Raw genomic sequence first — 23121 nt, forward strand, 5'->3', positions numbered from 1 at the left:
GTTATGGTCGAGGCGTTTTCAGAACCCCAAAATGTATCATGGAGTTCAACCAACCTCTCCCTTTAATGTATTTGTTGCTTTTCCTAGCACACGGCTTTTTCCCTAGGTGTGATATTACAATTGTGGACACGTGGGTTTTTAAATACAAAACACTTGTTATTCTATGAACTCAACTTAACATCTTAAATAAACATTGGATCTCTTAACACCCCTTACTTCAAAGATAACTCAGAAAATATTGCAACAGTAAATAACTCCTTGAAATGTTCCTTCAAACTTCCAAGAGACTTAACACCTTTAAACAGTACCACATCAGGTTAAAGGATATATATATTTTCTGTAGAATGGCAGAGATATATTAGCTTGGTTACCTTCAGCTCCAGCAAAACAGCCAGGCACTTTTTTAGGTCCTCTCAGCAAAAACAGCCAGGCACTTTTCAAACTGAAACTAAAAACCTGCAAAATGGCTGAACTGAGCTGAGCTCCACCCACTCTATGACATCACTGTTTTCTTAAAGGTACATTGCTTAAACATCCAGTTCTTAAAGGCACTCTCGCATGACACCCCACTTAACCTTTTTGGACACTAAGGGCGATTTAGCATGGCCAATCCACCTAACCCGCACATCTTTAGACTGTGGGAGGAAACTGGAGCACCCGGAGGAAACCCAGACACGGGGAGAACGTGCAGTCTCTGCACAGACAGTGACCCAAGCCGGGAATCGAACTTGAGACCCTGGAGCCATGAAACAGCTGTGCTAACCACTGTGGTACTGTGCTGCCCTTTGGTTGGTGTCTCTCTTGTGGCGGGCAGAACGGAAGAATCCAGCCCTCAGTGTCCTCTGCACACTTGACTGTACCACTCACCTTCACGTGATCTGTGAACTTTGACACATTATACCTGATCCCCAACTCCAGACCATTGATGTAAATTGTGAACAATTGTGAAACTAACACTGATCCCTGAGGCACACCACTAGCCACTGATCACCAACCAGAAAAACGCCCATTTATTTCCACTCTTTGCTTTCTGGCAGTTAACAAATCCTCTATCCATGCTAATACATTATCTATAATGCCATGTGCCTTTATCTTATGCAGTGGCCTTTTGTGCGGCACCTCATCAAATGCCTTCTGGAAATCCAGATGCACCAGATCTACTGGTTCCCCGTTGTTCACCGCGCTCGTAATGTCCTCAAAGAATTCCACTAAATTAGTCAAACGTGGCCTGCCTTTCATGAATCCATGTTGCGTCTTCCCAATGGGACAATTTCTGTCCAGATGTCTCGCTATTTCTTCCTCAACGACAGATTCAAGCATTTTCTCCACTACTGACATTAAGCTAACCGGCTTATAGTTACCCACCTTTTGTCTACCTCCTTTTTTAAACAGTGGCGTCCCATATCCTGTTTTCCAATCTGCCGGAATTGCCCCAGAATCCAGTGAATTTTGGTAAATTATCATGAGCACATTTGCTATTTCCCCCACCACCTCTTTTAGTACCCTGGGATGCATTCCATCAGGGCCAGGAGACTTGTCTACATTTACCCCCATTAGTTTTCCCAACACTATCTCCTTCGTGATACTGATCGTTTCAAGGTCTTCACCTGCCATACCATCCTTGCCAACAATTATTGGCATGTTGTTTGTGTCTTCCACTGTGAAGGCCGACACAAAATACCTATTCAATGCCTCTGCCATTTCCTCATTTCCCATTATTAAATCCCCCTTCTCATCCCAACATTTCTGTTGACCGTTAAAAGATTTCCAAATCCTCTAGTTTCCCACTAATCTTTGCCACTTTGTATGCCTTTTCTTCCAATTTGATTCCCTCCTTTATTTCCTTAGATACCCATGGCTGATTATCCTTTTTTTCTACAGTCCTTCCTCTTCACTGCTATGTGCTTTTTCTGCTCACTATGAACAATCTCTTTGAAAGTCCCCCTCTGTCCCTCAATTGTCCCACCAACACGTCTTTGCTCCCAATCTACCTTAGCCAACTCCTCCCTCATCCCACTTAGTCTCCTTTGTTTAAGCACAAGGCACTGCTATTTGATTTTACCTTCTCACACTCCATCTGTATTTTAAATTCAACCATACTATGGTCGCTCCTTTTGAGAGGATCCCTAACCATGAGATCATTAATTATTCCTGTCTCATTGCACAGCACCAGATCCAGGACAGCTTGCTTCCTTGTAGATTCCATTACATACTGCGAGAAAACTATCGCGATACATTCTATGAACTCCTTCTCAAGGCTGCCCTGACCGACCTGGTTTGACAATCGACATGTAGATTAAAATCTCCCATGATAATTACCGTACCTTTTTACATGTAGCAGTTATTTCTTTGTTTATTTGCCTGTCAGACCTGTGATGTTATTATTTGTGGCCTATAGACTACGTCTTTCAGTGACCTTTTCTCCTTACTGTTTCTAATTTCCACCCAAATAGATTAAACCTTTTTCTCTACAGTACAGTGGTTCGCAGGACCACCCCCTAAAGCGCCCACACCTATCCTCCACCCCCTCAAAAAACTTGCTCATCCGGGCCACAGTCATCTGTGCCCTGGGGACCACCTTAAATTGTATCAGGCTGAGCCTGGCGCACAATGAGGAGGCATTGACTCGCCTCAGGGCCTCCTCCCATAATCCAGCTTCCAACTCCCCACCCAGCTCTTCTTCCCATTTTCTCTTCACCATCCCTATCGGGGCTCCCTCCCACTCCATTGGTTTTTTATAGATTTCGGAAACCTTCCCCTCTCCTACTCCTGTTCTCGATACCACCTTATCCTGTCGACCCTGGTGCGGCAGGTGCGGGAGGGCCAAAACCTGCCTCCACACAAAATCTCTCACTCGCAGATACTGGAACCCATTGCCACCTGGCAACTCAAACTCCTCTTCCAGCTCCTCCAAACTCGGGAAACCCCCATCAATGAACAGATCTCCAAAATCCCCTGTCCAGCCCCTCCGGAGCAAACCGGTGACTGCCACATATCGGTGCCCACACTGAAGCCCCCCGCAATCCAATATGCTGCCTCCACTGTCCCCACACCCTCAGGGCTGCCACTACTACCAGGCTTGTGGAGTATCTGGCCAGTGAGAACAGCAGAAGTGCCGTGCCATTAACAGTACCCCCAAACTCGTGTCTTTACACGAGGCTGCCTCCACCGTCTCCCAAACCGACCCCTCCTCCCCTACCTACTTCCCTACCATTGCAATATTCAAGAATAGATATCTTGATCATAAAGACCAAATACATTGGCATTTGGGAGGACATGAAAATAGCAAAGGAAAGAAGTCAATGGTGGGAGTACTTAACTTCTTACAATATGTTCTGGAACCGAACAGGGACCAGGCTATTTTCGATCCAGCAATATGTAATGGGACAAGATTAGTTGAGGACCTCATTGTAAAGGATCCTCTTGGCAAGAGTGATCGTAACAGGTTAGAATTTCGCATTCAGTTTCAAAGTGAGAAACGTGGGTCCATATGAGTGTCTTAATTTAAATAAAGGCAATTCCAAGAATATGAAGACAGAGTTGGCAAAAGTGAACTGGTAAAATAGATTAAAAGGTAAGATGGTAGAGAACCAGTGGCAACCATTTAAGGTTCTCATTTAATTCTCAGCAAAGATATATTCCATTGAGGAAGAAAGACTCTACCAGAAGAATGCACCATCTGTGGCCAATTAAGTAAGTTAAGGAGAGCATCAAATTTAAGAAAAAAAGTGTATAATGCTGTGAAGATTAGTGATGGGCCAGAGGATTTGGAAAGTTTTAGAAACCAGCAAAGAATGACCAAAAATAAGAGGGAGAAAGTGGAACATGAGAGAAAACTCAATTGGAAGAAATATAAAAATGACAGTAGCATTTCTGCAAGGACAAAATATATTGAAAAAACCCATGTTGGGGGTTTAAATGTAATGAGACATGAGTCCAAGATCCCGGTTGAGGCTGTACTCATCCGTGCGGAACTTGGCAGGTGAGAACACCACCCATCAGGTACTCAGTACATACTCGTGTGACTCGGCCAATGTTGTCTACCTCATACGCTGCAGGAAAGGATGTCCAGAAGCGTGATACATTGGCGAGACCATGCAGACGCTGCAACACGAATGAAAGGAACATCACGCAACAATCACCAGGCAGGAATGTACCCTTCCAGTCGGGGCACACTTCAGCAGTCAAGGGCATTCAGCCTCTGATCTTCGGGTAAGCGTCTGTAAGACGGCCTTCAGGACGCACAAAACGCAGAATCACTGAGCATAAAATGATAGGCAGGTTCCACGCATAAGTACGGCCTCAACTGGGATCTTGGATTCATGTCTCACTACATTTAATTACATTTAACCCCTCACCATCTGGCCTGGGCTTGCCAAATCCTACCAACTGTCGTATCTTGAGACAATTCACACCTCTTTCACCTGTGATTATCCCTCTCTCTAGTTGCACCTGCAAAGACTCGCAATCAAAGTATCATCTTGCATTATTGGCTTTGCCTTTATATGCTGTGTTTGTGTAACCTACCTCTTCACTCACCTGATGAAGGAGTGGCACTCCGAAATCTAGTGATTCCAAATAAACCTGTTGGACTTTAACCTAGTGCTGTAAGGCTTCTTACTTATTATATGATGCAGCAGGCTCAAGGGCTCGGATAGCCACTCCAGCTCTTATTTCTTCTCTTAATATATTGTCATTCAAAAATGACAGTTTTACAAACTATTCATTGAGAATGATCTTAATATTATAAAAATAATTACATTCCATGGAAGCATATTAAGTTGCACTTCCAGGGCACCTGTTCCATAAATTTGTTTTACCTGTGAGTGATTCTTTGGAAAGCACGTGGAAAGTCTTCTCTTTCTGATGTAAATATTGGTGAAGCATCCCAGCTAGGACACTTAGAGATTTCCCAATATTATTATTGCTGCCTACCTTACTGCCAATTTGTGTAGCTCAGGTGCTTTCCTTATATAACAGTGATTATCATTGTTCAAGTGTTTGTCACTACTTCATTTCTATAATGGCTTCATTTTTACTCTATGCATATGTACAGCATTTAAAATATTGTAATACAAATAATTATAATTACCTCTCGAAAAGTGAACTCGTGCTGAGGGTGGTTCAGGCATGGAAAACATTCCTGACAAAGGTGAAAATCCGGACAACTTGAACATCTTTTGTAGAATATGGAAGGAAACAGAAACAGAAACAATGCTTGTATCAACATATGAAATATTATTAACATAGAACATAGAACATAACAGCGCAGTACAGGCCCTTCGGCCCTCGATGTTGCGCCGACCTGTGAAACCACTCTAAAGCCCATCTACACTATTCCCTTATTGTCCACATGTCTATCCAATGATCATTAACCTTGCAATGCACAAACCAACATGAATTCTGTATTTCTGTTCAACTGACATTAGGACTTTGTATTTTTTGCTCCAACTGATGAGTCTTTTTTCTCCCCTCTGTAAAAAGCTTCATGATTGTTCTGCACCCTACCCCCTTTCCTCCTATTATTTTCTTAAGGTGCTTGTTGGGGTTCAGTTCCATGGTCATATGTGGCTTTACTTATCTCACCCAGTTGATCATTCTTTATATGTGAACTTACAAGATGTTGGCAGGATATATGACTGTAGAAATAGCACTATCAGTCCTGTTTCCACTACCCAGCACAAGAGAGTGAACAGAACCCTCAGTATTGTTTTCCATCTTAGATTTGAATCTGAGGTTAAATGTAGATCGTAGAATTTACAGTGCAGAAGGAGGCCATTTGCACCAGCTCTTGGGAAGAGCACCCCACCTAAGCCCACACCTCCACCCTATCCCCATAACCCAGCAACCCCATCTAACCTAAGGGCAATTTAGCATGGCCAATCCACCTAACCCTGCACATCTTTGGACTGTGGGAGGAAACCGGAGCACCCAGAGGAAACCCACGCAGATAAGGGGGGAACGTGCAGACTCCACACAGATAGTGACGCAAGCCAGGAATCGAACCTGGGACTCTGGAGTGATGAAGCAACTGTGCTAACCACTATGCTACTGTGCTGCCCAAACTGTAGCACCACATTAAGCCAGCTAAATTCAGGTTACTCATGCCTGAGATTAACTTCAAACACATTCGGCAGGATTCTCCATTCAGGAGCTGGCGCTAGGAGTGAGGCTTGGTATGCGATTCCCTCTCCTTTGCCACGCAAATTTAAACATTGCGAGATGCTCGCAGGATTCTGTTAGAATCTCGGTATCAGGTTGCCTGTTTATTATACAGCTGACCTATTCAATATACAGCAGCAGTGTGTTTCAGGGAGTTTTCTGTCTCCTTCTGCTTGTTATCGGCCTGTCCGTGTTGCAATATTGCCCACCGCTGCTTGGTGTGCAGCATACCTGTTATTGGGACACCAACTAGGAACACAGCCTTAGGCCGGTTCCAGTCACAGGCCAAGCTGCTGTTCTCAAGTGAATCTGATCGTCATTCCAGATCCCTGGACAAGGATGATATGGCAGCTCTTTTCTACCTTGTCACATCAAACATTTAAATTCATTCACAGTGCCTCTAGGGCCTTCTGCTACCTCTCTTGGGATTCAATCTGTGGCTTCATGAACCTGATTACATGTTCATTTCCAGAACTGTCTGAGCCCCTGTGCCTGCCTGGTGATTGCGTATCAGTGTCTTGCTGTGTTAGTGCACTAAGCTCTCAGATCGGACATCGAATTCCATAATGCATGCACTTGCAGCTGCACTGCTGGGGTGGTCACAGGAAATAAAAATAATGGCTAACAGTAAGCGCCCAGTCAGCAATGGGTCCTGGTTATTTTTAAATATTCATTCATGGGATGAGGACTTCGCTGGCTAATTCCTAATTGCCCTTGAGTAAGTGGTGGTGAGTTGCCTTCTTGAAGGTGTGGAAATGGTGTTTCAGGATTTTGACCCAGGCACAGTGAAGGAACAAATTGACCTCCAACTACTGTTATTGTAGGTATGGCTTCAACCAATGGAGCGTTTTGCCCACCGATTCCCATTGGCTTCAATTTAACAGAGACCCTTGATCCCACACTCAGTCAAATGTGATCTTGATGCCAAGAACAGTCACGCTCACCTCAAGGGAGGCGGTGTCGGTAAATTCTTTAAAAAAAAATTTTTTTTAGAGTACCCAATTATTTTTTCCAATTAAGGGGCAATTTAGCGTGGCCAATCCACCTACCCTGCACATCTTTGGGTTGCGGGGGTGAAACCCATGCAGACACGGGGAGAACGCTCATTGGATAGACATATGGACGATAAGGGAATAGTGTAGATGGGCTTTAGAGTGGCTTCACAGGTCGGTGCAACATCGAGGGCCGAAGTGCCTGTACTGCGCTGTAATGTTCTATGTTCTATATTCTATGGTCTAACGTGCAAACTCCACACGGACAGTGACCCAGAGCCGGGATTCGAACCCGGATCCTCAGCGCCGTAGGCAGCAATGCTAACCACTGTGCCACCGTGCTGCCCAGTGTCGGTAAATTCTGCCCTCTGCCTCAGTAATCACTTGTGATGATGCATCCTCATGGCCCTCTGCTCAAGAATATTCCTTCTCCCTTCCCCTCGGTTCTCCCACTAAGAATCCTCAGTCTCTATCCTCATTTCCAATTTTATCATTCATGGAAAAAATAGAGCCTTAGGTTGCACTCTCCCCTTTACTGACCCTCTCACAGTACTTCTGGCACTGCACAAAATGTTCCTTCCCAAGTCACACCTCATTACCCAATCTGCATTTTTCTCCACTTCTGCCCAGATTCTAATTCTTCTGACCCACAATCTCCAGATGTTTAGCCCAATTGCCCAGACCCCACCTCTCTCTCTGACCCAATTCACCATCTCTTTGCATTGCCAATTCCCCAGACTCCTCTGTCTCACCCCCTTGGAGGTCTCTCTCCCTCCTTGAAAGATCTTCAAATCCCTCCCTTTGCCCCCCGCCACAACTCCTTATCCTGCATCGAATCAACAGTCATTATCCCAACTCCTGAGGCCCCAACTGATTCCTGACTGTTTTCAGCCCATCTGCTAGTTGCCCCCTCTCTATGGCAGATGGGGAGCTGGTAGGTGGCATAACCAAATCAGAGCCTCCTCTGAGTTTCAACTGGCAACATCACAGAGCAGGCAGAGGCCAGCAGAAGGACTATGTGCAATCACACAGGAGTTACATGCCCCATTCCAAGAGACTGTCACGGACTCCAGGAGAACAGCAAATTAACAAAGCCCGGGATATTTTGAATTTTGGATCTCACTGCAATGTCCATTGCCTGGTCTGGTTGTGTCTTAAGGAATTTTATTCATCATGCATGTAAGATGCAGGTGTATTCGGAAGGTTTGCTCATTCAGAATGAGGGAAGAGTCTTGGATAGGGAACGCCTGATCTTTCCTTTTGGGACCTAGAGGGGTATACCTACTCCAATGTCTCCAGAGCGGAAACAAAAGATTATACCTTCTTGAGCCTCTCTGGTCCTGGCTTCTCTTCCTTTTAAATAAAAATGTATATTATTCAAAACTTATTCAAAGTGACAAAACATGAACAATCCGGGTCCGCACCTCACAATTCTCCAGTTTGGACAGGTTTTTCCCCATTTTCACCCCCCCACCCCTCCCTCCCTCCACCACCCCCGCGATGAACAATTCCTCAAACATGGCCACAAACAGCCCCCACATTGCCTCAAAGCCCTCCGCTGAACCCCTCAGTTCATATTTGATCTTTTCTAAATGTTGAAAGTTATATAATTCTCCTAGCCAGGCCGCCATCCCTGGCAGTTGGGTGTTCCGCTATACAAACGAACCAACACGGTTGTAGATGGTACAACTCTGTTTTATTACTCTTTTTTAAAAAAAAAATTTTTTATTCTCCTCCTTTTTCACATTTTCTCCCGCATTTACACCCATCAACAATAAACAATAATCAGCAAGATATGTCAATCCCCATAATAACAACGATCCCATCCGCCCACCAACCCCCAAACATCAGCCCGCATGTTTACATAAACAATTGACAAAAAGGAATCAGGGATTACCCATAGTCACCCTTAATCTACACAGCCCACCCCCCCCCCCCAACTAATGTTCGATGTTATCTAGTTCTTGAAAGTGCATAATAAATAGTGCCCATGACTTGTAGAAATCAGGGCTTCCCCTCAGTTCGAACATAACCTTCTCACGTGTCAAGTATTCCAACAGGTCCCCCCACCACGCCAGGGCACTGGGTGGAGAGGCTGCCCTGAATATTTCCCCGGAGCTATCGGGAGCGGCGCTGTTGCAAGCGCCTTCAGCCCCGACCCCCTGCACAAACTCTCCTCCATTCTGACCCACTGAGAATCCACCCCTCTGACCCAGCTCCGCACTTTCTCCACATTCGCCGTCCAGTAGTAGTACAACAGGTTCGGGAGACCCAAACCCCCTGCCTGCCTTCCCCTCTGTAGCAGCACCTTTCTCACTCGATCCACCTTCCCTCCCTATATGAATGAGGTAATCCTTCTCTCAATCTCCCTGAAAAAAGACTTTGGCAGGAAAATCGGTAGGTATTGAAAAATAAACAGGGATCGCGGCAACACATTAATTTTAACCGCCTGTACCGGACCTGCCAGTGACAGAGGAAGGCCGTCCCACCTTGCCAGATCGGCTTTCACTCTCCCCACCAAACTAGTGATGTTGTACCTGCGAAGCCTCCCCCACTCCTGGGCAACATGCACCCCCAGATACCTAAAATGAGTCCCTGTTCTACGGAATGGCAGCCCCCTCACCCCTGCCCCCACCCCCGGCCGGGACACCACGAAGTATTCACTCTTGTCCAGGTTCAACTTGTACCCCGAGAAAGACCCAAATACCCGTAGTAGCTCCAATATTCCTCCTATCGACGCACTCGGTTCCGACACATACAGCAGCAAGTCGTCGGCATATAAGGACACCCTATGCTCTATTCCCCCCCCCCCGCACTATTCCTTTCCATGCTCCCGAACTTCTCAATGCGATGGCCAACGGCTCAATCGCAAGTGCATACAGCAGGGGGGGACATAGGACATCCCAGTCTCGTTCCACGGTGGAGAGAAAAGTATCTCGAACTGATATTATTTGTGCGGACACTCGCCTTCGGTTCCTTATATAATAGCTTTACCCAGTTCACAAACCTTGGTCCAATCCCAAACCGCTCCAACACTGCCATCAGGTACCCCCATTCTACCCGACCAAACGCCTTCTCGGCGTCCAATGCCACAACTACCTCTGTTTCCTTTCTTTCCGCCGATGCCATAACAACGTTCAAAACCCTCCTAATGTTCGAAAACAGCTGCCTCCCTTTCATGAACCCCGTCTGATCCTCCCCAATCACCTTCGGGAGGCACTCCTCCAGCCTACCCGCCAGTACCTTCGGCAACACTTTTATGTCCACATTCAGAAGTGATATGGGCCGATACGACCCACATTCGGTCGGATCCTTATCTTTTTTTAGCAACAGGGAAATCGATGCCTGCCCCAAGGTTTGCGGCAATACCCCCTTCCCTATCGCCTCCTCAAACATCCCCACCATCAGGGGTGCCAACCTATCCTTAAATTTTTTATAATTTTCCACCGGAAACCCATCCCGCCCTGCCACCTTCCCCGACTGCATCCTCCCAATTGCATCCTTTATCTCCTGCTCCACTATTGCTCCTTCTAATATAGCCCTGTCCCCCTCCCCTAGCCTCGGGTACTCCAACCCATCTAGAAATTCCTGCATCTCATGGTGGCTCTGACTTGTACAACCTCTCATAAAACTCCTCAAAATCCTTGTTAATCAGCACTGGAGCCACCACCAACTTTCCTGCCCTATCCTTCACCTGAAGAATTTCCCTTGCCGCTGCCTCCCTCCGGAGGGAGGGAAACTGCACCCCTTGCTCGTCTCAGTTGGCGCACCGCCTTCCTGGTGGACAATCGGTCGAAGTTCGCCTGTAGTTCCTTCCTCTTTTCCAGCTTCGCCGGGTCCCCATCCTCTGCATACCTCCTATCTACCTCCAACATCTCATCTATTACCCTCTGCCGTTCCAACCTCTCCTCTTTATCCACCCTGGCCTTAAACAAAATGACCTCACCTCTCACCACCGCCTTTAGAGCCTCCCAGACGACTGCCTTCGACACCTCTCCCGTACAATTGAAACCTACATATTCCTTAATTACCTTTTCAATTTTCTCACAGAACACTTGGTTCCCCAAAAGCCCCACATCCAGTTTCCACCCCGGTCTCTGCGCTGCCCCCTTCTCCAGCACCATATCCACCCAATGTGGAGCGTGATCTGACACTGCAATTGCAGAGTATTCCAACCCCTTGACTCCAGCCAGCAAAGCTTTCCCCACCACAAAAAAGTCGATCCGCGAGTATACCTTATGGACCGCTGAGAAAAACGAGTACTCCCGTTCCCTTGGGTGCAGGAACCTCCAAGGGTCCACCCCTCTCATTTCCACCATTAGCCCAGCCAGCGCCTTCGCCCCCCCCGGATGGGACCAGCGAGCGCGGCCGTGATCTGTCCAACCGTGGCTCCTGCACCAAGTTCCAGTCCCCCCCCACAATCAGCTCATGCGTGTCCAAGTCGGGAATAGCCCCAAACACCTTCCTCGCGAATCCCACATCGTCCCAATTGGGACCGTATACACTTAACAGCGCCACTAATCTCCCCTCCAGCGCCCCTGCCACAATCACATATCTACCCCCCTCTGCCACCACCTTCTCCATCTGGAAGCCTACCCTTTTGCTGACCAGCACCGCTACCCCTTGAGCCCTTCCATCAAATCCGGAGTGAAACACTTGACAAACCCAGCCCTTTTTAAGTCTCACCTGGTCCTTCACCCTCAAGTGAGTCTCCTGCAGCATTGCTACATCGGCTTTCAAACTTTTAAGATGTGCAAGCACCCTTGACCTCCTGACCGGACCTCCTAGTCCTCGCACGTTCCACATGACTATCCTTACTGGGAGTCTCTCACACCCCCCCCCCACCTTTCTTATCCACCATCAGCATACCACTGGGCCCTGCCCCACAAGCCTGACCCGCCCCTGTCCATTGTTAACATCGAACCCCTTCCCCCCCTCCCAAAAACCCCCCTATAAAAACATCCCCCAACATCCATCCCTCCACTCCCTCTTGCTCGCCTCGTAGGCCCATTGAAGCCTGCTATCCAGGCTCCAACGTCCGCAGTCCTCCTCTCACCTCACCCCCGTTCACTAACTGACTTTAGTTAGCTAGCGCGGGTGGCTCCCCCCGCCAAGACCTCTCGTCCCCTTCCACCCAGTCCCAGAGAAAGATACACCAAAACAAACCCAACAATCCAACCCCTACAATTCACTAACATAACATTTAACCGTCGCAACACAGAACACCATTAACTTGAACTCTGTAACAATGCAAAGAGAAGTAAATTTCAATACAAATCGGTAAAAAGAAAGTTGCAACATTTGTACATTATCCAGCCGCTCAAACACAGTCCACAGTCTCTCTTCCAGTTCCGCTCTTCACGTCTGTCCCAAGCCTTCTGCCCTCATGAACGCCTCAGCCGCCTCCGCTGTCTCAAAATAAAAGTCTTTGGAGTTATATGTTACTCTCAACTTCGCCGGGTACACCACACCAAATCGCACCCCCTTCTTGTACAAAGCCGCTTTCACTCGCCCAAACGCCGCTCGTCTTTTTGCCAACTCCACCGTCAAGTCCTGGTAGATCCGAACCGCAGTACCATCCCACAGCATCTCACGCTCCTGCTTCGCCCAGCTTAATACCTTCTCCTTCATGCAAAACTTATGGAAGCAGATAATTACTGCCCTTGGCGGCTCGTTCACTTTGGGCTTCGGCCTTAATGACCGATGAGCTCGGTCTAGCTCGTACAGGGTGGGGCTCTCACCCTCCCCCATCAGCTCCGCCAACTTCTTAGCGAAGTATTGCGTTGGCGTTGGGCCCTCTGTCCCTTCGGGCAAGCCCACAATTCTCAAATTGTGCTGCCTTGAGCGGTTTTCCAAGTCTTCCAGCTTTGCTCGGAGTCAACAAAGAACAAAGAACAAAGAAATGTACAGCACAGGAACAGGCCCTTCGGCCCTCCAAGCCCGTGCCGACCATACTGCCCGACTAAACTACAATCTTCTACACTTCCTGGGTCCGTATCCTTCTATTCCCATCCTATTCATATATTTGTCAAGATGCCCCTTAAATGTCCCTATCGTCCCTGCCTCCACTACCTCCTCCGGTAATGAGTTCCAGGCACCCACTACCCTCTGCGTAAAAAACTTGCCTCGTACATCTACTCTAAACCTTGCCCCTCTCACCTTAAACCTATGCCCCCTAGTAATTGACCCCTCTACCCTGGGGAAAAGCCTCTGACTATCCACTCTGTCTATGCCCCTCATAATTTTGTATACCTCTATCAGGTCGCCCCTCAACCTCCTTCGTTCCAGTGAGAACAAACCGAGTTTATTCAATCGCTCCTCATAGCTTATGCCCTCCATACCAGGCAACATTCTGGTAAATCTCTTCTGCACCCTCTCTAAAGCCTCCACATCCTTCTGGTAGTGTGGCGACCAGAATTGAACACTATACTCCAAGTGTGGCCTAACTAAGGTTCTATACAGCTGCAACATGACTTGCCAATTCTTATACTCAATGCCCCGGCCAATGAAGGCAAGCATGCCGTATGCCTTCTTGACTACCTTCTCCACCTGTGTAGCCCCTTTCAGTGATCTGTGGACCTGTACTCCTAGATCTCTTTGACTTTCAATACTCTTGAGGGTTCTACCATTCACTGTATATTCCCTACCTGCATTAGCCCTTCCAAAATGCATTACCTCACATTTGTCCAGGTTAAACTCCATCTGCCATCTCTCCGCCCAAGTCTCCAGACAATCTAAATCCTGCTGTATCCTCAGACAGTCCTCATCGCTATCCGCAATTCCACCAACCTTTGTGTCGTCTGCAAACTTACTAATCAGACCAGTTACATTTTCCTCCAAATCATTTATATATACTACAAAGAGCAAAGGTCCCAGCACTGATCCCTGTGGAACACCACTGGTCACAGCCCTCCAATTAGAAAAGCATCCCTCCATTGCTACCCAGTCCTCTGTTAACCTCCACCACCCTCCGCAGCTCGTCCCCCATCGAGGTGACCAGGTCGCTGTGTCGTGTCACGGCCTCCTCCACCTCCTCCATCTTCTCGCCCTGCTCTCTCACCTCGGCCGATGCCTTTGCCACCTCCACCCTCATCAGGCCGATTGCCTCCTCCACCCATGACCTCAACACGACCGCCATCTCTTTCCTCAAGGCCTCCATGTGCCTCAAAAACTGTTTTTCCAGCTCCACCACCATCACCTCGGTCAACTTCTCCACTGTAAGTAGTGCGGCCCCGCCTTGCAGTTCGGCTTCCGCCATCCTGTCAACACTTTTGCTCGTCTTCTCCTTCGGCGGCGAACCCGCGTTTCCTCCTTTCTTCGACGCTGCTCTTCGCATCCTTTAGCGGCTTATTGTTTTTTATCTTCTTTCTCTTCTCCTCTCTCTCCCTTCACCCTCCTGCCCTTCATCAATCTGGCATTCTTTTTTTGAAAAAAAAAGGGGGGGGGGAAGAGAGGAAAAAGAACTTTCACCAAAACTTCCTTAAACCTTCTTTCTTTCTCCTCTGCATTCACCTGGGACCAGGCTTCAACCTTCTTTCTTCTTCCTAGGTGGGAGCCATCCGACGTGGAGCACCCTCCCTACATAGTGCCCTGGCCTCAGGCCTGCTGCCTCGGCCTCCTCGTAGCTCCGCCCCCGCTGCTCTGACCTGCCGCGCCGGGCCCAGCGCCTCAGCCCCCGCCGCCTGACACCCGCGCGGGGTTCTTCACCGTTTTTTAAACCGGCCCCGCTGGCTGCTCGTGGTGGCCCCAAAGGCCGACGATAGTCGGGGAGTGCGTGAGAACTCGAGGATTTCCCCGAAATCGCCGCGAATCACGGCCACCGGCGGGTGTTCTTGTTGCTGCGGCCGCCCTGCTCGCCCACGCCACCGAAAGTCCCCTCTGTTTTATTACTCTTGATAACATCTGTAAACTTATGACAGTGGTTCGTACTTTACCCTTTAACCTGTGGACCCAGCCCTAACACTATCTTAGAGAGGCACTCAGCACATGGTGTATGTCTGAGTGGCACGCTGTGAGCTATGTGCCCTGAGCTGTCTCCTGCTGGAATGAGCGGGAACTGTGGTGTTCCCTGTTTTATAGTGCGTGTGCTCTCACTGGTGATTGGCTGTGATGTTGCGTGTGGGTTGATTGGTCTGTTGATCTGTCCATCAGTGTGAATGTGTGTTTGCACCATGATATGTTTATCTGAATATCATGACATCCCCCTTTTTACAAGTATGTGCCTATGTGGTAATAAATATTGGTGTGTACTGAGTGCAGCTGAATGTGTGTGTGCAATATCTACAACATGTACATGAGGCTAAACTATACACATAGGAAGGTGTCAGGTGCAACATAGCAGCGAGGTTGTACCATAAACAAAACAAGTGCAATCATCAAACATCGAAAGCGAACTCCTGTAACGACAAAAAGAGAAACATATTAACATTGTGGCATAACACTTTAGTGAGTCCAATGTTCAAACAGGCTCATAAGTCCAGCCTAGTAGGTGGGCGACGAATTCGGGTTGACCGTTAGGGTGGGACACCATTCATCACCCGGGAAATCGCTGTTCACTGGCATCGGCTGGTGGGTCCTACTTGGGGACATCCGGTTTCTGTCAATGACCGCAACGCGGAAGGCTTCCTGGTCGTCGGTATCACCGGTCTGTACGTCGTCAGGGTATGACTCGGTGTATGGAGGCTAAATGGTCCGCACATCCCTGCGAGGCTGGCGGAATTGGGGAGCGTTGGCAGGTTGAGCTGCTCGACAGCAGGCAGCGTAGTGTCCCATCTTGCCACAGCGGAGGCGTTGTCGATTCTTTGCTGGACATTGCTGCTATAAATGTGCGGATCCACAGTTGCCGCACGTCGTGACGTCATGGCGTTCGTTGCGCCACCGCGCATGCGCAGTTCGGACCTGCGTAGAGCGCACTTGCGCGTCACGTCCCTCTGCGTCGACGTCTCTTTTGGCGCGTACAAGCGCGGGAGGCCGCAGAAAGCACGCTAAATGGCCGCCCTCGTCCGGGCGGCGGGCCGGGAGGAACTCGATCGACTGGACTCGCTCGGCCTCGTAAGACTCCTGCCGTGCCGATTCGGCCGCCTGGAATTGGGAGTACCGGCTGGCCGCGTTTTCATGGAGGACGCAGGCTTCGATGGCAGTGGCTAGGGTGAGGCTCTTAATTTTGAGGAGCTGCTGGTGTAGGGTGCCCGAGGTGACCCCAAAAACTATCTGGTCCCGAATCATAGAATCGGAGGTGGCCTCATAGCCACAGGACTGCGCGAGGATACGGAGGTGTGTCAGGAAAGATTGAAAAGGCTCATCCTTACCCTGCAGGCGCTGCTGGAAGAGGTACCTCTCGAAGCTCTCATTCACCTTGACGCTGAAGTGTTGCTCGAGTTTAAGAAGGACCGTTTTGTACTTTGTCTTGTCCTCACCTTCCGCGAACAGCAGGGAGTTGTAGATGTGGATGGCGTGTTGCCCTGCCGTGGAGAGGAGGAGGGCGATTTTCCTGGTGTCCGAAGCATTCTCCCTTTCTGTGGCTTCTAGGAAGAACTGGAAGCGCTGTTTAAACAGCCTCCAGTTGACGCCGAGGTTTCCAGCGATTTGGAGCGGCTGCAGCGGGCTGATGGTGTCCATGGCGCAGGATGGCGGATCCCTGAAGATGTGTAGGTAGGTCTCACAGTTGCTGGGTTCCAATCCTGGTACTATGTCGTGTTGGGTGTTCCGCTATACAAATGAACCAACACGGTTGTATATGGTACAACTCTGTTTTATTACTCTTGATAACAACATCTGTAAACTTATGACTGTGGTTCGTACTTTACCCTTTAACCTGTGGACTCAGCCCTATCACTATCTTAGAGAGGCACTCAGCACATGGTGTATGTCTGAATGGCACGCTGTGAGTTCTGTGCCCTGAGCTGTCTCCTGCTGGAATGAGCGGGAACTGTGGTGTTCCCTGTTTTATAGTGCGTGTGCTCTCACTGGTGATTGGCTGTGATGTTGCGTGTGGGTTGATTGGTCTGTTGATTTGCCCATCAGTGTGTATGTGTGTTTGCACCATGATATGCTTATCTGAATATCATGACAGCCGCTCGCCATTCCAATAAGATCCTTCACCAGCCAAAGGCCACAATATCGGCCTTCCTCCCCTCCATCAGCTCCAGCTTCTCTGATATCCTGAATATCACCACCAAATAGTCCGTCTGAATCTCCTCCCCCACAATCTTTGTTAGTGTCATGAACACTCCCGCCCAGTATCTCTCCAACTGCTCACAGCTCCAGAACATACGTGCATGGTTTGCTGGTCCCCGCCCATACATCTCACACTCGTCTACCACTGCCTGAAGAACCCACTCATTCTCGTCCGAGGCATATGCACCCTGTGTACAACCTTGAATTGTATCAGGTTCATTGTTGCACACGAGGAGGTTGCATTTACCCTGCGTAGCACCTCACTCCACACTCCCCAAATTATCTCCCCTCCCAACTCCCCCTCCCACCTCTCCTTATTCTTCACCACCTTCTCATCCCTTGTTCTCCCAGCCATGCGATCCTGCCCTCCACTTCCACGTCCGGGAGCAGCAATCGTTCCAGTTGGGCACACTTCGGCAACTTGGGGAACGCCTTCCAGACCTTCAGTGCAAAGTCCCTTACCTTTAAATATCTAAACTCACTTCCTCTCGGAACCTCTACCCTCTCCTTCAGTTCTTCCATACTAGCAAACGTCTCGTCCAGGTACAAATGCCTCGCCCTCACCAGCTCCACTTCTCTCCACGCCCTGCACATACTGTCTGTCCCCCCCAGCTCAAATCCGTGGTTTTCACACAACACCATTAACACCAACATCCCCTTGATCCAAAAGTGCCTCCTCAGTTTCTCAGTGCGGTGTTCTTTGTTTTGCTAATTTTCGGATGGTTGGCATACTGTTCACAAAGACCACAAATAGCTTAAATTGAACAAAGCTATAAATTTATTAACACTACTTATTTGGATTTGACACTTACTCCTACATAATACAGTTGATAATAAACATATAATCTACACTCATCTACTACTAATCTCTACACTATTACATTAACTATGATCTGCTCTCACTCACAGTATCTTTCCTTCAGTCTGTTCTCTGGCTTTCTCCTCAACCTCTCACCCATAAGGCTTGGCATCAATGCCTTATATACTTGTACATCTATCTCCCTCTAATGGTTGATTTAGACATTTCATTAACCCTTGCAGTTCTTACATTTATGATAATGTCACACTCAGCTGGTTCCACGCCTTCACTGTGGACTGCACAAATGGGCTCTCCATATATCTCCTTGGCGCCAGTGGCCCCTTCTCCCACCCACTACCGTCTCACTTTCTCCACGTTCGCCGCCCAGTAATAATGTAACAAGTTTGGCAACGCCAAACCCCCTTCTGCCTCAGCCACTGTAACAGGACCCTCTTTACCCTTGGCACCTTCCCCGTTCACACAAACTCTGAAATAATCGTAACCACCTTCCGGGAAAAAGCCTTTGGTACAAAAATCGGAAGCGTCTGGAATATGAATAGGAACCTTGGCAGGATATTCATCTTCACCATTTGGACCCTCCCTTCCAGAGTCAGATGCAGCGTATCCCACCTCTTAAAATCCTCCCTAACCTCCTCCGTCAGCTTTGTTAAATTCCACTTATGGAACGTCGCCCACTCTCCTGTTATCTGGATCCCCAGAAATCTGAACCTGTCTCTGGCTACCTTGAATGGCAGCCACCCTAAACTGGCTCTCCGAACCAATTCATTCACGAGGAACACCTCACTTTTCCCTACGTTCAGCTTGTATACTGAGAAAGCTCCAAACCTCCCATAGGCCAATTATCCTCCCATAAGACCATAATACATAGGAGCAGAATTAGGCCACTCGGCCCATCGTGTCTGCTCCGCCATTCAATCATGGCTGATATTTTTCTCATCCCCATCTCCTGCCTTCTCCCCAGAACCCCTGATCCCCTTATTAATCAAAAACCTATCTATCTCTGTTTTAAAGATCTCTGTTTCAAATGGGCAGCACGGTAGCATAGTGGTTAGCACAATTGCTTCACAGCTCCAGGGTCCCAGGTTCGATTCCGGCTTGGGTCACTGTCTGTGCGGAGTCTGCACATCCTCCCCGTGTCTGCGTGGGTTTCCTCCGGGTGCTCCGGTTTCCTCCCACAGTCCAAAGATGTGCAGGTTAGGTGGATTGGTCATGATAAATTGCCCTTAGTGTCCAAAATTGCCCTTAGTGTTGGGTGGGGTTACTGGGTTATGGGGATAGGGTGTAGGTGTTGACCTTGGGTAGGGTGCTCTTTCCAAGAGCTGGTGCAGACTTGATGGGCCGAATGGCCTCCTTCTGCACTGTAAATTCTATGATAATCTATGATAAAGACACTCAGTGATTTGGCCTCCACAGCCTTCTGCAGCAAAGAGTTCCACAGATTCACCACCCTCTGGCTGAAGAAATTCCTCCTCATCTCTGTTTTAAAGGATCGTCCCTTTAGATTATGTCCTCTGCTTCTAGTTTTTCCTGCAAGTGGAAACATTCTCTCCTCGTCCACTCTATCCAGGCCACGCAGTGTCCTGTAAGTTTCAATAAGATCCCCCCTTATCCTTCTAAACAACGAGTACAGATCCAGAGTCCTCAACCGTTCCTCATATGACAAGCTCTTCATTCCAGGGATCATTCTTGTGTACCTCTTCTAGACCCTTTCCAAGGCCAGCACATCCTTCCTTAGATACAGGGCCCAAAATTGCTCACAATACTCCAAATGGGGTCTGACTAGAGCCTTATATAGTCTCGAAGTACATTCCTGGTCTTGTATTCTAGCCCTCTCGACAAGAATGCTAACATTGCATTTGCCTTCCTAACTGCCGACTGAACCTGCACGTTAACCTTGAGAATCATGAACAAGGACTCCCAAGTCCTTTTGTGCTTTTGATTTCCAAAGCATTTTCCCATTTAGAAAATGGTCTATGCTTCCATTTCTCCTTCCAAAGTGCATAACCTCACACTTTTCCACATTGTATTCCATCTGCCACTTCTTTGCCCACTCTCCTTTCCTGTCCAAATCCTTCTGCAGCCCCCTTGCTTCCTCAATACTACCTGTCCCTCTACAGATCTTTGTATCATCTGCAAACTTAGCAACAGTGCCTTCAATTCCTTCCTCCAGATCATTAATGTATATTGTGAAAAGGTGTGGTCCCAGCACCGACCCCTGAGGTACACCACTAGTCATCGGCTGCCATCCTGAAAAAGATGCCCCATGCTCTCCAGCGGGTGCGACATGTACAGTAACAGGTCGTCCACATATAGCGACTCCCGGTGCTCCCTGCTCCCCCTTCTAACCCCTTGCCACTTTGCCGACCCCTTAAGGGCCATTGCCAGGGGCTCTATTGCTAGCATGAACAGCAGTGGTGACAGCGGGCACCCGCGCCTCGTTCCCCTGTGTAACCCGAATATTGGTGAGCTCATATCGTTGGTCCGCACGCTCGCCACCGGTGCCACATATAACAGGCCCAAACCTTCCCAGGACCTTGGACAGGTACTGCCACTCCAGCCGATCAAATGCCTTCTCTGCATCCATAGACAGCACTACCTGCAGTTTCCGTCCGCTCAACGGGGTCATATTCATGTTTCACAATCTCCTTATATCACTGGAGGCTGGTCTGCCCTTTACGAAACCTATTTGGTCTTCCGCAACCACCCACAGGACACAACCTTTGATCCTCCCCGCCACTAGCTTGGCCAGTAATTTTACATCCATACTTAACAGCGATATGGGCCTGTACGACCCACATTCGAACAGGTCCTTCCCCTTCTTCGGTATTAATGTAATCGTCGCTGCGGCATCGTCTCCGGCAGCACCCCCTTCTCCAGCACCTCACTAAACGCCCCCAGCAGATGAGGTGCCAGTTCCATCGCAAACTCCAAATTCCGGCGGGTACCCATCCAGCCCCGGGGCCTTTCCTGACTTCATCCTCCTTCTACTTTCCAATACCTGTCTTAGCACCAAAGGCTCTTCTAGCACCTACCTCTTCTCTTCCTCTCGCTGCGGGAACTCCAGCTCGTCCAAAAACGCCCAGCATGTTGCCTTCTTCATCCCCCGGGTCCGCCCTGTACAGTTCTTTATAGTATTCCCTAAACGCTTAATTTATCTTCCCCAGCTCCGACACCACCTCCCCTGTCTGCCCGGACCCTCAAATTTTCCTTGGACGCAGCCTGCGTGCCAACATTCGACTTGCTCTCTCCCGTACTCATACTGCACCCTCCTTGCCTTGCAAAGCTGGGTTACCGCCCTCCCTGGTGTCAACCTATCGAATTGCCCTTGTAGCTTTTTCCTTCTCGTCAATCCATCCGTGGTGGCTGCCCTCGAATAATCCCTGTGTACCTCGATTACCTCACCCAATAATCATGAAACCATTACCGATTGTCGTAAAAATCTGGTTCATTAATGTCCTTTCGGGAAGAAACTCTGCCATCCTTACCTGGTCTGGTCTACATGTGACTCCAGACCTACAGCAATGTGGTTGACTCTTAACTGCCCCCTCAAGGGCAATTAGGGATGGGCAATAATTGCTGGCTCATCTTGAGACTTCCACGTCCCATGAACAAATAGAAAAATTAAAGTCTTCTCTCATAATCAACTGATGTGTGGCCAAGTCCGAGATCACTGCCAGCAACCTCCTCATAAACCCTACATCGTCCCAATTTGGTGCATATACATTCATCAACACCACCCGCGTTCCCTCCAATTTCCTGCTCACCATCACATATCTCCCCTCGGAGCCCTCACTTCCTACGCACTCAAACCCTGGGCGGGATTCTCCGACCCCCCGCCAGGTCGGAGAATCGCCGGGGGCTGGCGTGAATCCCACCCCCACCGGTAGCCGAATTCTCCGGCACTGGAGATTCGGCGGGGGCGGGAATCGCGCTGCGCCGGTCGGCGGCCCCCCCCCCCCGGCGATTCTCCGGCCCGCGATGGGCCGAAGTCCCGCTGCTGGAATGCCTGTCCCGCCGGCGAGGATCAAACCACCTCTCTTACCGGCGGGACCTGGAGGGGCGGGCGGGCTCCGGCGTTGGGACGATCTGGCCCCGGGGGGTGCCCATATGGTGGCCTGGCCCGCGATCGGGGCCCACCGATCGACGGGCGGGCCTGTGCCGTGGGGGCACTCTTTTCCCTCCGCCTCGGCCACAGCATTTACCATGGCCGTTGCGGAAGAGCCCCCCCCCGCGCATGCGCGGGGATGACGTCAGCAGCCGCTGTCGCTCTCGCACATGCGCAGACTCGCGCCGGCCAGCAGATTCCTTTCGGCCCCGGCTGGCGTGGCGCCAAAGGCCTTCCACGCCAGCCGGGGGAGCGAAAACCACTCCGGCGCGGGCCTAGCCCCTCAATAGCCCCTCAAGGCCCCTAAAGGTGCGGAGAAATCCGCACCTTTGGGGCGGCCCGACGCCGGAATGGTTCCCGCCACTCCATCCCGCTGGGACCCCCCGCCCCGCCGGGTAGGGGAGAATCACGCCCCCTGTCTTCTTGCTCATCAAGATAGCCACCCCACGACTTTGAGTCAGACCCTGAGTGAAATACCTGACCCACGCATCCCTTTCTCAACCTAGCCTGGTCCTTCATACGGAGGTGCATCTCCTGCAGAAAGACCACCCCCACCATCAAACTTCTGAGGTATCTGAAGACCCAAGATCTTTTCACCGGTCTATTGAGCCACACACCTTCCACGTTATAAGCCTTACCGGGGCCTTATGCCTCCAATACCCTCTACAGTTTGCTATCCTCCCCTTTCGGCTGTTCCTCTCTTAATTTTGCCTTGTACCAGGCCCATCCAAGATGGACCCATTCTCTGACCCTAACCACGCTTCTTCTCCAACACTGCCACATCATATCTCCCTCCCTTACCCCCCACCCCACCCCTCCCCCTCAACTATATCCCCCACCTCACATCCAGCCATTACCTGTGTGGT

At 49.4% G+C, this 23121-nt stretch overlaps 1 protein-coding gene across 2 annotated transcripts in view; it reads right to left on the reverse strand.

Annotated features, from left to right (window-relative positions):
- The window catches only part of zswim2 (zinc finger, SWIM-type containing 2), a 129700-nt gene that overhangs the window by 34737 nt on the left and 71842 nt on the right, over nt 1-23121 (reverse strand). For both annotated transcript variants that reach the window (XM_072477852.1, XM_072477861.1), the window contains exon 7: nt 5093-5177. In XM_072477852.1, coding sequence (XP_072333953.1) covers nt 5093-5177 — 85 coding nt within the window. The remainder of the gene's footprint in view (nt 1-5092; nt 5178-23121) is intronic.

This window comes from Scyliorhinus torazame, chromosome 2 (assembly GCF_047496885.1).
Source record: "Scyliorhinus torazame isolate Kashiwa2021f chromosome 2, sScyTor2.1, whole genome shotgun sequence".
Taxonomy (NCBI): domain Eukaryota; kingdom Metazoa; phylum Chordata; class Chondrichthyes; order Carcharhiniformes; family Scyliorhinidae; genus Scyliorhinus; species Scyliorhinus torazame.